Source organism: Aquarana catesbeiana, linkage group LG06 (genome assembly GCF_042186555.1).
Source record: "Aquarana catesbeiana isolate 2022-GZ linkage group LG06, ASM4218655v1, whole genome shotgun sequence".
Classification (NCBI taxonomy): Eukaryota; Metazoa; Chordata; class Amphibia; order Anura; family Ranidae; genus Aquarana; species Aquarana catesbeiana.
This window is the reverse complement of record NC_133329.1, coordinates 346,753,672-346,768,554: the sequence shown is the minus strand read 5'-3', so window position 1 is coordinate 346,768,554 and position 14,883 is coordinate 346,753,672. Positions and strand designations below refer to the sequence as shown.

At 41.3% G+C, this 14,883-nt stretch overlaps 1 protein-coding gene across 2 annotated transcripts in view; it reads right to left on the bottom strand.

Annotated features, from left to right (window-relative positions):
* Positions 1–4,721: 4,721 nt before the first annotated feature.
* Positions 4,722–14,883, bottom strand: part of CERS6 (ceramide synthase 6) — a 344,416-nt gene continuing 334,254 nt past the window's right edge. For both annotated transcript variants that reach the window (XM_073633995.1, XM_073633994.1), the window contains one exon: positions 4,722–11,936. In XM_073633995.1, the coding sequence (XP_073490096.1) occupies positions 11,778–11,936 (159 nt within the window). In that variant the 3' untranslated portion in view covers positions 4,722–11,777. The remainder of the gene's footprint in view (positions 11,937–14,883) is intronic.

The window sequence follows — 14,883 nt, the reverse complement described above, 5'->3', positions numbered from 1 at the left end:
AGGAGGCGAGCATGGGATGAGGTGCACAAATTTTGAGTATAGCCTCATGTAATAGAAAGTAACAATTGTTTATAAAAACGTACCATCATCCAAATTAATATGCAAAAACAGAAAAGAGTGGGAACAAGGGGACAGTGGCTGATGTTGGCCCAGCAATATTCCCACCCCGGAAAAGACTGGACTATATCGGTACAGATAGACAACAATAAAAATTAATAATTAAAAGGTTTATTACAAAGAAGAAAAATACATGTTGTACTTGTTAAAATTGCAAAAACAGAGGCTCGGGAATGCCCCAGGGACATCTGTAGTTACAGGGTATAGAATGGTCTGGTTCTCGACTAGTTTCGCGGTATTACCGCTTCCTCAGGAGGACCAATCTATGGGATAGATAATAGGAATAATACAAACATAATACATACAAACATGGTAATGCAGCATGTAAAAACCAACATAACCTAAGAGGTAAATACAAAAATGGCTTACCCTATATTTAGGTGAATGTGTGCGGCACCCAGCTGCCCAAACAAAACTCCCCCGCGGCGGACAAGGGGGATTGTACGGCATTCCCTGAAAATAGCAATTAAGGGGTCTAGTATATCAGTTGTACAAGAGAGAGGGGGGTGGTGCTGCGCTAACCAGAGGTGTCTCTGCTTGTAGGAATAGATATTATATCCTGATATCCATAGATCACAAAAATTTAAATAGTGAAAAACGTCAGAAAATCGCATGAGTTGAAATAAAGAATATGCATAGATGTGGTGATTCAAAATTAAATATGTAGATCCAATCAATATTTCTAGATATAAGAATAAATACTGGTGTATAAGTTAATTAAAAAAGTAATAACAACCAATTATACATATATTGAAGATGGGTAGAAATTCAATATAGCCAATAGTGCTCGTGCTCTTGTGCCTAAAAACTCAAACTTAAATTCATACATATGTTAAAGTGCAACAATGGGATAATGGATAAAGATGAACAGTCATAAATCAAGTGAAAAAATAAAAACCAAGTGAGGTAAACAAAGAAAACGGAATGGTCGCTTGATCCTTGTATTGCGACCCTGTGCAACAGTGCAACTATATTGTGAAGTTGCCCCCCCCCCCCCATCCCCCCCCCCCCCCCTGTCTCCCCCTTGCATACCAAGTGTATTGTTTACAGGATAGGGGAAATAAGCCTATTCCATTACCTCCCTGTGAAGTACCTATTACCACGTTTTTTATATACACGTTTTTATATAATTCTATACCGAAGAAACTGGTCCCTGTTACCAATCAATATATCCCTGAAGTCGCTTACAAGTTTTCATACTAAGAACCTGAGGGCTCTTCGGTTTTTTAAAGTTTAATATTTGTAATAAAGATTTTTATACATGCCCTTTTCACATTGCCACAGAGAAACAGAACCCATAATTAGCCCTTCATTTTAATTACATGCTAATGGGTCTGCATCCTCACAGAATTCGATGTGGTTTAACAAACCACCTCTGAAAGATATACAAACGAGACAAGGGCGTTCCGCCCTATCACCAAGGAAACACACTAACAATTCGATCTCCTCCCACTGAATACATTAGCTAGACCTTTTACCAATCAAGAAAATGGCCGCGCACATGGGTGACCTAATGATCGCTGGCGCGGCTACAACAAAATGGCCGCCAATCTATGCTTATGGGAGAGACTATTTAAGACATACATCAGCCTATTTCGTTTATCCCCTGGATCAAGCGACCATTCCGTTTTCTTTGTTTACCTCACTTGGTTTTTATTTTTTCACTTGATTTATGACTGTTCATCTTTATCCATTATCCCATTGTTGCACTTTAACATATGTATGAATTTAAGTTTGAGTTTTTAGGCACAAGAGCACGAGCACTATTGGCTATATTGAATTTCTACCCATCTTCAATATATGTATAATTGGTTGTTATTACTTTTTTAATTAACTTATACACCAGTATTTATTCTTATATCTAGAAATATTGATTGGATCTACATATTTAATTTTGAATCACCACATCTATGCATATTCTTTATTTCAACTCATGCGATTTTCTGACGTTTTTCACTATTTAAATTTTTGTGATCTATGGATATCAGGATATAATATCTATTCCTACAAGCAGAGACACCTCTGGTTAGCGCAGCACCACCCCCCTCTCTCTTGTACCATTGTGTTTTGGGCTGGTGTTTGAGCCCTTGTTTTGTTCGGTGCATGCAGCTTTCCAAAAAGAGAAGTTGTATACAGTCTCAAACAATTGATTAGTAGACCGACTTTCCCAACTGGTAGCGCAGGAATAACCCCCGTTTTTTCTCTAGTATATCAGTTGGTTAGGGGCAAAAAAGATTGGCCGTTAGCATAGGGGAGGGAGATAAATAAGGGCAAAAAGAAAAGAAGGGAATAAGAAGGGAGAAAGGAGAGGGGTAGAGATCGGGGAGGAAAAATAGGGGAAGGGATGATTAGGATGGGGGGGGGGAAGGGGAAAGGGGGGGGGAGGAAGAAAGGGATGGGAGAGGGGGGGGGAAAAGGGGGGGTAGAGTTTTGTTTGGGCAGCTAGGTGCCGCACACATTCACCTAAATATAGGGTAAGCCATTTTTGTATTTACCTCTTAGGTTATGTTGGTTTTTACATGCTGCATTACCATGTTTGTATGTATTATGTTTGTATTATTCCTATTATCTATCCCATAGATTGGTCCTCCTGAGGAAGCGGTAATACCGCAAAACTAGTCGAGAACCAGACCATTCTATACCCTGTAACTACAGATGTCCCTGGGGCATTCCCGAGCCTCTGTTTTTGCAATTTTAACAAGTACAACATGTATTTTTCTTCTTTGTAATAAACCTTTTAATTATTAATTTTTATTGTTGTCTATCTGTACCGATATAGTCCAGTCTTTTCCGGGGTGGGAATATTGCTGGGCCAACATCAGCCACTGTCCCCTTGTTCCCACTCTTTTCTGTTTTTGCATGGGATGAGGTGACAAGGGAGCTAGAGTGCAGGAGGTCTTGGGAGGAGCGAAGAGGACGATTTGGTTGGTATTTTGAGACCATTTTAGAGATGTAGCTGAGGGCCAGGTTGTGGATGGCTTTGTAAGTCACTGTTAGTATCTTGAATTTAATTTGTTGGTTGAGTGGCAGCCAATGGAGGGATTGGCAGAGAGGGGTAGCAGGCGCTGAGCAGTTTGTAAGGTGGATGAGCCTGGCAGCAGCGTTCATGATGGACTGAAGGGGGGGGGGGGATAACCTATATATGGTATATGGGCACTTTAGCTTACCTAGTAACAGCTGGTCATAATATGTGTTGTTGTTTGTATGATTATTATATTGCATTTTGTAACATACTCTTATTTGCTTTAGATCTTACACCTCACCCAGCTTTTGAAGAAGCAAAACTGATTCCGAGAAATGCGTTGAGTTTCACCCCAGTTTGATACAACATATACGTTGATATTTATATACTAAGTATCTTTATGGATATATGCATGTTGTTTATGGTTATATGTACTGGGGGTGTGACATACCTTACTTGAGTTTGATTTATTTTAAATATTGGTTATAAATCTGCTGTAATTTTAACTTATATTTTTTAACTAAGTGTACAACAATACAATTTTATGTTTTTAATACATTTGAATTGGTGTCTTTAAAGTCTGCTAGGCGCTCATATTGGAAAACAACCACCACCCCCCCCCACCCCCCCCCTTGTGAAATGGGCTAATGAGCTCCACTCCATTAGGGACCTCGAACGTCTGCTATCGCAGGAAATGGATAGGGAGGAAGTTTAAACAAACTTGGATCTCGTGGTCTTTGTTTCGGTTCAACGCACCATTTCAGGCTTGGATGGATTACGGAGGACTTTTCCACGGCATCTTATGAGCCATGATGGAGTGTCTGGACCATCCCCGCTTCCCTCCTTATTCTTCCTCATCTCCTCTTTCTCTTTCCTACTCTTCTTGCAGTTTTCTTATCCAACTTGAAATACCAGCTGTAGTGATTAAAATACGACCCCTTTTCCAACTAGCGAACCAGTCAGCTCACTTTTCGCAACTGACACTTTGATTCTACAGGAGGGCGACACCAAATTTATCTGACAAGGTTATTCATTTCTTTGGCTATCCTCTAGAAGCTCCAAGATGGTGTTGCCTGACTTTTGGTAGATTTTGTCTTCCTAACTAGTAAACTTTATGTTTCTATGACACCCTTTGTGTATGCATTTCAACATTGTTGGAAGACCTGTTCCCTGCTCCCCCTGTAAGCCTTTATTTTGTCCCACTTGTTATTTTTGATGCAAACATTTGAGCAAAATAAGATTGTATCAAAAGTCCACTAGGTGCATTTTCGGTTTTTCTTTTTCTTCAAAAAAAGGCTTCTGCTCACCCTCCCTTCACCCTTCGAATCACTTTGTTTAGCCATCAGAGAGAAGTAAATTATCCAATAATTTGGGAATGTGACCCTCCCCTTTCACCCATAGTGCAGCACTGGGTGCCCAAGTGGCCAATTACACAGTCTGAGTGCTGTCACATGGTATTTACTTTTGTAAATAAAACTCCTTTGTGGAAAACTCCATTTAAAACAAAAAAATAGAATTTTAACACTGGATATTCACTGAAAAAGTACTGAGAATGCTGCAAAAACCTAATCCCATTTGATTCTTTTGCAAACGTCAGAGTTGTGATCACATGGATGGAAATAAAAAGAACAATAGAGAAGCCTTAAACAGGAGCACTTTTTTATTAGTCACTCCTATACATACTGCTTAGGGGAATCTTTGAGCAGATAATGCCATTATTACACCCCCTGAGTTTTACATTATTGGTACAATATAATACAATATCTTATTGCTATAAGAAAGAATGAATGACATCAGACACTTTGAATACCCAATGTGTAGATTACTGGAACATACAGAACTGATTTTTGACTTCTCTTGCAAGCAGCATGTGCACTAAAATTATCATTAACAGCATCAAACAGAAGCATTTGTTGGGGAGAGGAAGTTTAACAGAATACTGCTTTTAAAACAAGTGCTGAACCAAAGTGTAGCTGACAGGTACACGCAATCACTTCTTTTTTAATACCAAAAAATGGTGTGCAGTTACCCCTAACAACCAAGCAGATTTCAACTTAAACTTTAAAGTTTGTGTTCTGATCAGTTGCTATAGGTTAGTGGACTTGCTGTAGAGCAGTTTTCAGTACAGTGGGGCATTGTATGTTCCTTGCTGAGTCTTTCATTATTATTTTTATGTGCTGCAACCTTTACTTGATTCCCCATAAGGATATATGGAAAATTCACCTAATCCCATGACCAGAGTAGCTGGGCTGAAAAAAAGCAGAGCTCAGCTCTTTTATAACTTTTCAAAGAGCAGGGGAGATGTTTCCAAGGGTCTCTAAGCAATGGTTAAGATCTGGCAGAGAACCATGTCACATTCCACCTAAAATGCTCAAGCAGAGTTGAATTTTGCATCAAATACCTGTGGCCTCTTTGTTAACAGTTATTTAGAAAATCAAATTACTATTCTATTCTGCCTTATTCAGTAGGGATGATCACGTACAATAGAATTTATGATTTCCAAAATGCAGTAATCCAAAGCTTGCCACAATCCCAACTGACCTGCCCAAAGTAAATTAAAATCCGATCGGTTGCTAAAAGGCAATACATTTTACACATCAACACTGCACATTGAACTGAATTAATTAAAAGCCAAATTTGGCATAATGAACTAATGCACACTGAAGGGCATTTTAAGCAAGATGGGACCTGGATGCAGGATGATACGTACAGAAGTTGTCTCTAAGCGCCTGCATACTTTTCTTTCAAGAGTGCAACAAGGCCCAGCGTAATTATGCTGTGGTTCATTTCCTCTACTAGGTAACCCATGAGCCAATTAAGTAATGAGTATGGGAGGAGGCAAACCAATGTTTAAAGTCGCTTACACACGAGCGGAATGTCCAACAGAAAAAGTCAGACGGAAGCTTTTCATTGTATATTCCGCCCGTGTGTGTGCCTCATCTGACTTTTTTTTCGAAAATTTTGACGGACCTAGAAATAGAACATGTTTTAAATATTTCCGACGGAACCAATTCCTATTGGGATAACCGCTCGTCTGTATGCTGTTCCGACAGACCAAAAACGACGCATGCTCTGAAGCAAATACGAGACGGAAGCTATTGACTACTGGCTATTGAACTTCCTTTTTCTAGTCCCGTTGTACGTGCTGTATGTCACCGCGTTCTGGACAGTCGGACTTTGGTCAGACTTTGGTTTGACTGTGTGTAGACAAGAACGCTTGAATGGAATTCCGTCGGAGTTCCGTCAGAGAAATCTTCGGAGTTTATTCTGATGGTTGCAAAACCGGTCGTGTGTACGCGGCATAAGGCTCGGTTCACATATGAGCTGCATGCAGCTCATAGCAGGGGTCTGGTGCATTCTGGTTCACCGTTTCAGGTCCAATTTCAGCTGGAATTTTGGGCTAAATTAGGACCTGAAACGTACCAAAAAACGCATAGCGTTTTTCTGTAAAACGCACCGGACCTGCTGCCGAGATATGCAAACTGGCTCCGTAGCGAGACGGCCAAAATCTCCTGCTATTGTGAATTGGATGCGGTGGTCCCGCATCGAATTTGCAATGGTGTGATCCCAGCCTTAAGTTTCAGCTTGTTGTAACTCACTACTGCGTTGCATACCCGTGAACCCTGGATCTAGCGGGTCTAAAACTACTAGGGAAAAAAAAACACGTGCAGGCAACTCGCGTTACATTTAATACCATCTTGTGGTTAGTTTACATGCACACTCCAAAGACATGCTGGTAGGTTAATTGGATCCTGTCTAAATCGGCCCTAGTATAGGTATGAATGTGAGTTAGGGACCTTAGATTGTAAGCTCCTTGAGGGTATAGGGACTGATGTGAATGTATAATATATATATGTAAAGCGCTGCGTAAATTGACGGCGCTATATAAGTACCTGAAATAAATAAAAAAAAATAAAATAATCCAGCCCACAGGTGTACCTGTGCTTTTCCTATTCATTTGCACTTCTCCTGTCCCTTTTAGCAGAGTTAGCCATGTGTATGCTTCCATAAGAAAATTGGAGCTTACACAGGGCTATGGACTCTTTCCCTATCCCATCCACATGTGACAGTGCTGGGTGCCTGAATGGCTAGTCCCTAAGCTCACATGAGAGGAAGGGGAGTGAATCACATGCTTCTTTATACCCGGAAGTACTTGTTTTTTTTCTTTATTCCCTGAATGGAGCAGCAGGGGAAGCAAAGAAAAAAAAGTATTGGCTACTGGTAGGGCTAGCAGCTTGTTATGTCTTGCATGGCCAAGGCGCAAGTTAGCATTAAACCAAAAATACACATCACATATTAAAACAATAGTAATTACTTATGAGAATACCTGCATAGAACTCACGTGTATGTTTAAAGGAAGAATATAGCCAAAGCTCGTTTGGTTTTACTTCTCCTGTGGATCACAGGAGTGCCTTGTTTTCAACCGACAGTGGGCTGAAGCCCGCTGTTGGCTGAGGTCACAGAGCTGGTCCAGCCTGGGGCAAGATCGCGACAATGAAGTCGGAATTCACTCACATGCCTGGACCGGCACCAGACTCAGCCTCTCAGTGAGTTGCTGAGAGCCTGAGCCGGCTGCTCCCACCCCCTCCACAGCCCAGCGCTCCAGTGAGTGGGGGGGGGCAGAGCCGAGAGAGGGGACTGACAGTCAACAGCTCTCTGCTCAGGAGCCCTGAGAGCTGAGCGATCGGCAGTGTTTGATTGCTCGGTTCTGTCTTAGAGCGGGCGGGGAACAGATGCCACATCGTACCAATGCTGCATCCACCTAGGCAAATACTTCTCTTCTAAATTTACTAAACAGCTTCTGATGATGCAAGTGTTGTTCATAGCTGGATTTCATAATATACCACCATGGATGGTCCACCTAATGGCCAAAGAATTTTGTGACAGCAAGGTTTAATAACTCTCATATAAAACAATTATTATCTCAGTGCAAATCAACATGTACTGTATAATGTGTACTGTTACTGTTTAATGTTTACCGCCTTACATAAGATTTTTTGAGTAGGTAAAAATATAGATGGCAGTCCCCTCCATCCCAGAATTCTACCAACCTTGTTCCGTACCTATGTGGCTTTTCCACGATGTGCTTTGACTTATTGCCCTGCATTAGAAAATAACACCTGGAACCTGATTAGTTACTATAAGCAACACCCCAAACTTTTCCTCTACTCTAATTTTTATACAAGAAGCTTTTGTTCTCAGTGTACAGGCTGACCGCGCCCTGCAATGGGTTTACCAAAAAGAGTAAACCATGCAAAATCTCATTTCAGCAAAGCTCCTGGAACATTCACATATATATGCAACAATTTTATTAATACATCTTGCATATAAAATAAGTTGTCATAAAAGTTTGAACACAAACTAAGCTCTGATCCTCAATATTGCTTTACTGTAGTACCAATCAGCCACAATACAGACCTGTGTATATGGCACATTAGCCTAGAGCAGTATGGGTGTTATGTTCATGAATCCTGCCATAAAACACTATTGATCATCAGAACTTTGTGTAATTGTTTTTCTTTGATGTTCTAATACAGAAATCTCAGCCTGTACACCTCTACCTGGAAAAGACTGATGGGGTCATGACTCCCCTCTATTTTACATCACCTAGCTGTTCTATTGATGGCCCAGATCATTGCCAAGGTGTTCTACTGCCGAGCTTCCATAATACTGTCCAATGTATAAAAAGTGGCAGTGTGTGGTATAATGGAGAGCAAGGTAGAGGGATAAGAGCAGAGAAATCAAAGAAAATTCTTGAAGTGGTAAAGAGGAATAGTAAGGTCCCTTATGTGGATAAGACAATCAGGAGTATCTCTGGTCAGATCAATAAGGTGCCTTAAAGCTGATCTCCAACTTTTAGTAAAGTTTAAATAGTTCTGTTGGACCACCTTGGTCCAAACTAACTACACTATATTGTCAAAAGTATTGGGACACCTGCTTTTACACGCACATGAACGTTAATGGCATCTCAGTCTCAGCCCATAGGGTTCAATATTGAGTTGGCCCGCTCTTTGCAGCTATAACAGCTTCAACTCTTCTGGGAAGGCTGTCCACAAGGTTTAGGAGTGTGTCTATGGGAATGTTTGACCATTCTTCCAGAAGGGCATTTGTGAGATCAGGCACTGATGTTGGATGAGAAGGCCTGGCTCGCAGTCTCTGCTCTAATTCATCCCAAAGGTGTTCTGTTGGGTTGAGGTCAGGACTCTGTGCAGGCCAGTCAAGTTCCTCCACCACAAAATTGCTCATCCCAGTCGTTACGGACCTTACTTTATGCACTGGTCAAAATCATTTGGTGGAGGGGGGATTATGGTGTGGGGTTGTTTTTCAGGGGTTCGGCTTGGTCCCTTAACTCCAGTAAAGGGAACTCTTAAGGAGTCAGCATACTAAGACATTTTGGACAATTTCATGCCCCCAGCTTTGTGTTAACAGTTTGGGGATGGCCCTTCCTGTTCCAACATGACTGTGCATGAAGTAGACATGTGCAATTCGTTTAGTTCCAAATTCCTTTTTTAACGAATTTTGACAAACTCGTTAATTCCGAAATCTCAGAATTTTTCAATTACCAAAATTTCGAATTTCCGAATTATAGAATTTCCAAAAAAAGCAGAAAAACAAATGAAACGAAAACAAATACATTTTTTGTCAGTGCACACGTCTAGCATGAAGACATGGATGAGCGAGTTAGGCGTGGAGAATCTGTCACTTTGTCCCTTTAGCTTCCCTTGAAAGTCCCCTAATCGCTTATACTACGCACCTTCACCATGCTCCCCAACCTTTCCGCTCTGGTCCCAGCCAGGAGTCAAACCCTGTGTAAGTATACCGTTGAATATTTTTAGAGCATACACAGGGTTTGTGACATCCTCCTTTCTCACATGATAGTGTTTGGACATAAATGGCCGCATTCTGGGATGAGGTTACATGCTTCCCTTATACCCTTGAGCACCCACAGAGCATCGAAGCTGGAGACCACGTAGAACATAGGTGCTCAACCTGTGGCCCTCCTGCTGTTGCGGAACTACAAGTCCCATCATGTCTCTGCCTTTGGGAGTCATGCTTACAACTGTCAGCAGCTTGCAATGTCTCATGGGACTTGTAGTTCTGCAACAGCTGGAGGGCCACAGGTTGAGCACCCATGACGTAGAAGGTGAGTATAAGTGGGTCAAGGGGTGTGCTTTAAAGAAACTCTATCCCATTGCCAAGGTAGGGCAGGGTGACAGAGTCCCTTTAAAGCAGTTCAAATCAATATTTTTTTCTACAGACAATGTAGCCTATATGTCCTAATATTTTAAATGGACAATTTACTAATCAAAAAGGAGCATGACAATCAGTACAGCTTATGGAACTACTTGGAAGAGCTTGTTTATGGCCAGTTAAGGACTATTTGATAATCTCTATTAGTCAAAAGGTGCAAGTGTAAAAAATTGAAAATTCTTTTCTTTATTAATACTGTTTACGTTTGTTCGGATTTTATTGTTACTTTATCTAAGGTGTAGAAACCACTGTCAGGTTGGCGTGGACTCTATGCTAACAAGTTCATACTTTATGAGACGAAAACAAATCTTTGATTGTCTACTATGCATGGAGTCTATACTTGATTGTATGTGTTTTACGCCTTTTTCTTTTCACAATAAAACCTTTTTTGATTAAAAAAAAAATGTGCACGTGTCAGTGATGAAGGAAGGTATTTTTTTTTTCACATGATGCTCTTTTGTAACAGATGATAAATATGTCATGGAAAAGGGAAAAGTCCTGGAAAGTCGCACATCTCTGCAAACCCCTTTAAGAAGGTGTATGACAGCCTCAGCCTGGGCTCCAACCAGACAACGCCCCCAACCAGTTTCACTCTGCCCACGGAGCTTAGTCATGACTAAGCTCTGCTGACAGAGTGAAATGCGTTGGGGGCGTGTCCCTGGGAGTTGGGGCGTGTTGTATTCCTTCTTGCAGGGTTTTGCAGAGATGTGCGACTTCCAGGGCTTTTCCCTTTTCCATTAGATGTCTAGAGCTGGGACGAGCTCTATCCTTGTCTGCACCCCAAGCGGTTGCTACATAAGAGAACCTGGTGAAGCCTTGAGCGGCACCTGTAAATTTTGTTTGGATGATAAATATGGCAAGCCACCCCTGTTGCCAGCAACGGATATATCGCTTGAAAGAAATGTCACAAACTTTTGTTCAGCACTTAATGAGCTATTATCTTTCCCCTTTGTGTATAGGTACTGTGTGTCCACCACTGTAAAAATTACAGGACTGTTCATTCCACAGTAAAGTGTGTTTGGCTATGTGCACATATTATATCAATGATTATAAACACTGTCTTAATCAAAAAAATATCATAGAGCTTTATCACAGTCATCACTAAAAATTAAAAAAATTAAAATAATACCATAAAACGTTTCACTCTGAAATTTAAAGCAAATACAAAAAAATAAATAACATTCAAGCATATGAAAATACTGACTCATTTGCAGCAGTTACCAAAACATAAAGCATGCTCACACGCACATAGACTAGTGCTTTTTCTATCAGTCACAAACTTAAAAATATAGAAGAAAAAATAATAAAAAATAAAATGTTAGTGCACTATTCAAATGCTTGATATTCCTATACTGGATTCTGTTGCAGAGATATTACGGAGCAAGGTCATTCACAATTGACTAAATGGTTCCAGTAGCAAACAGTTTATTGTTCCATTGAAGACAGTTTAATGCTCATCTGAAGAGGTTCCAGCCGTCAGATAACCATTAATTCCGTTAGTACCGTTCACCCCGTTAGTGCTGGAGTTATGAGGTTTTTGTACGCGGGGTGGTGAGTCTTCATCTTCTGAACTGGATTCAATATCACTTCTGTCATCTTTTGACACCTGCAGAAAAGATAATGAAAACAGTTTAATATTGAAGTGTTTTTGTCATCAAAATAAATGCTTAAAATAAAGGACATTTAAAGCGGTAGTAAACCATGGGCAAATTTTTATTTTTAACCTGCAAGGTAAAATTATAGTGTGCTAGTATGCATCGCATACTAGCACATTATGTGAAACTTACCTTAGAATGAAGCCCTTCCAGCGGCGAGCTGTCACCACTGGCAGGGCTTCCATCTTCACCTGTCTTCGTTCGGGGTTTGCAGACTCCGGCTGTGTGAGTTTCTGGACCCGCGATGATGTCACTCCCAAGCATGCGCACAGGAGCCGCCGTTCATGACACAGGACTCTGAAGGAATGGCCCGGGTGGTAATATGGTATCCATATTTATAGGCAGCTGAAGCGGTATTTAAAATGGTTTTAAAAGGTTCTGTCTCTTCCTCCCTTCCAAGTGCCCCCATAGCAAGCTACTTGCTATGGGGGCACTCACACGGGCCTGCCCCCTGAGCCGGGCTATGTGCATCCATTGACGCACACAGGGTGGCTTGGCCTCACCCCCCACTCCCTTCTCACAAAGTTTAATTGACAGGTACATGAGCCAATGGCTCCTGCTGCTGCCTCCATGTCCGGTGAAGAGAGAAAGAGGAGTGCAGACAGAAGCAATCCATGTCCTAGGTTTAGGAGAAACCAAACAAACACAGATAACACAAACAAAGCCTAAGCAACCAAGTAAGCTCTTTAATTACATAGTTGTTGGTAAACCAAAATTAAATAATGCCCTTGCTATAGGTGTAGGCTATTTATGTAGCTCATGAAGCCTGACCTAAAAACTCCCAGGAGGCTGCTGAGCAAGGCCACCTTCACCCTAACCATCCCAGGAGCAAGCTCTTTTTCTGATTTAAACCCGCTCACATGTACTCTTTCTCTCCCGATGCAATAGCTCTAAACTCACTCCTGAATGGTGGAGGGGAACAGTAATAGCTAGGCCTAGCTTGGCAACATCCTGGGAGTATTCCAGACAGGCTTCATGAGGTATGTTAATGGCATACACCTACAACCCCTGGCAAAAAATATGGAATCACCACTCTTGGAAAATGGTCATTCAATTGTTTAATTGTGTAGAAAAAAACTAATCGCAGACATGCCTCAAAACTATTTTCATTTAACATTCCAACCTCCTGGCTTTAAGAAACACTTGAAAAAATAAAGAAAACTGTAGTCAATGGCAACTCTTTTTGCAGATCAAGCAGAGGGAAAAAAATGGAATCATGAAAAAAACACTACAATACACCACTAGTACTTTGTTGCACCACCTCTGGCTTTAAAACAGCTCCAACTTTCTCTTATTTCAGTTGCCAGATCAGCTTTGCAGGTCGGAGCCTTGTCATAGACCATTTTCTTTCCTTTCCACCATGGATTTTCAATTGGATTGAGGTCCGGACTATTTGCAGGCCATGCCATTGACATCATATGCCTTTCTTGAAGTTACATTTTCACGGTTTTTGGCCTATGACAAGATGCATTTTCATCCTGAAAAATGATGTCATCATCACCAAACATCCTTTCAATTGACGGAATAAGAAAAGTGTCCAAAATCTCAATATAAACTTGTGCATTTATTGAAGATTTTGTGACTGTCATCTCCCCCCCCCCCCCCCCGTATCTTTACCTGACATGCAGTCCCATATCATCAATGATTGTGGAAATTTGCATGTTTTCTTCAGGCAGTCGTCTTCATACATTTCATTGGAAGGGCACCTAACAAAAGTTCCAGCATCATCACCCTGCCCAATGCTGATTGGTGATTCACCGCTGAATTTCCATCCAGTCATCCACAGTCCATGATTGCTTTTCTTTAGCCCGCTGTAACCTTGTTTTGTTTCTGTTTGGGTGTTAAAGATGGTTTTGCGTTTGGCTTTTTTGTATGTAAATCTCATTTCCTTTAGGCGATGTCCTACAGTTCGATCTCAGACATTGTCTCTGACCATTTGTTCCTCATTTGTTTTCAAGGCATATTGCTTTAAGTTTTCTATCTTGACACTTTGATGTCTTCCTTGTGTAGCGGTCACATTTTTGCTATATAATTTAATGTTATGTTATAGCTTAGTATCTGGCGCCATCTAGTGACCAACATTGTGTATGGATTTGATTTTATTTTTTCCTTCTGGTTAGTGTGAGAAGATAATAGGAGGTGACTATCTTATTTACATTTTCACATTAACTTGAATTACCCACAATGCCTATGACCTCCCATGAGCACCAAGAGAACAGAACTGCATTGTGGGAAGGATATAAAAGAGCTCCGCGCAGCCATCTTAACTCTCTTGGAAACACATGGCCAGCCTGGGAGGATCTGTGTGAGGTCTCCAGTAAAGTGCGGCCTACCTCCACGGCAAAGCGATCCGATCAGCGATCCTGTGACACATCAGTGAGCTGGACTGACGGCGAGGCAAGACTAGGAAGGAGACATCTAGCCTGTCGGAGCCATCTGAGTGTCCTGGAGCGTCACGTTGTGCGGAGCGGAACAGCATAGCAGCGTCAGCCAGCCGGAAACAAGACCCTGTACACCGGAGCAGAACTTTTCTACATCTCTAGCCTGGTTGGGTGAGAGGGCTGCTGCCCAAAAGTTTCCTTGATGCACTTTTACACACTTGTCTGTACAACACAGGGTTGCTGGGACCCATAGTCCCCCAAAGCAAAGTCAAAGGATTAGACTGAGCCAAAAATAGGCCTCGGGCCTGTATTTCATTGAGGATCTGGTACTGTGTTATCGGCATCAGAGGTAGTTGCAGTACTGCTGTACCATAACATTTATTCAATATTCAGCTTGTTAACCCTTGGATTACAAATTCACTTTATTCATAGCTAGCAGAAGAAAGAAGAAAAGAAGGACTGCCTCATAAAACACAAGGCTTTGTGTTTCATTGGCATGTTAAAATTACTGTAATAT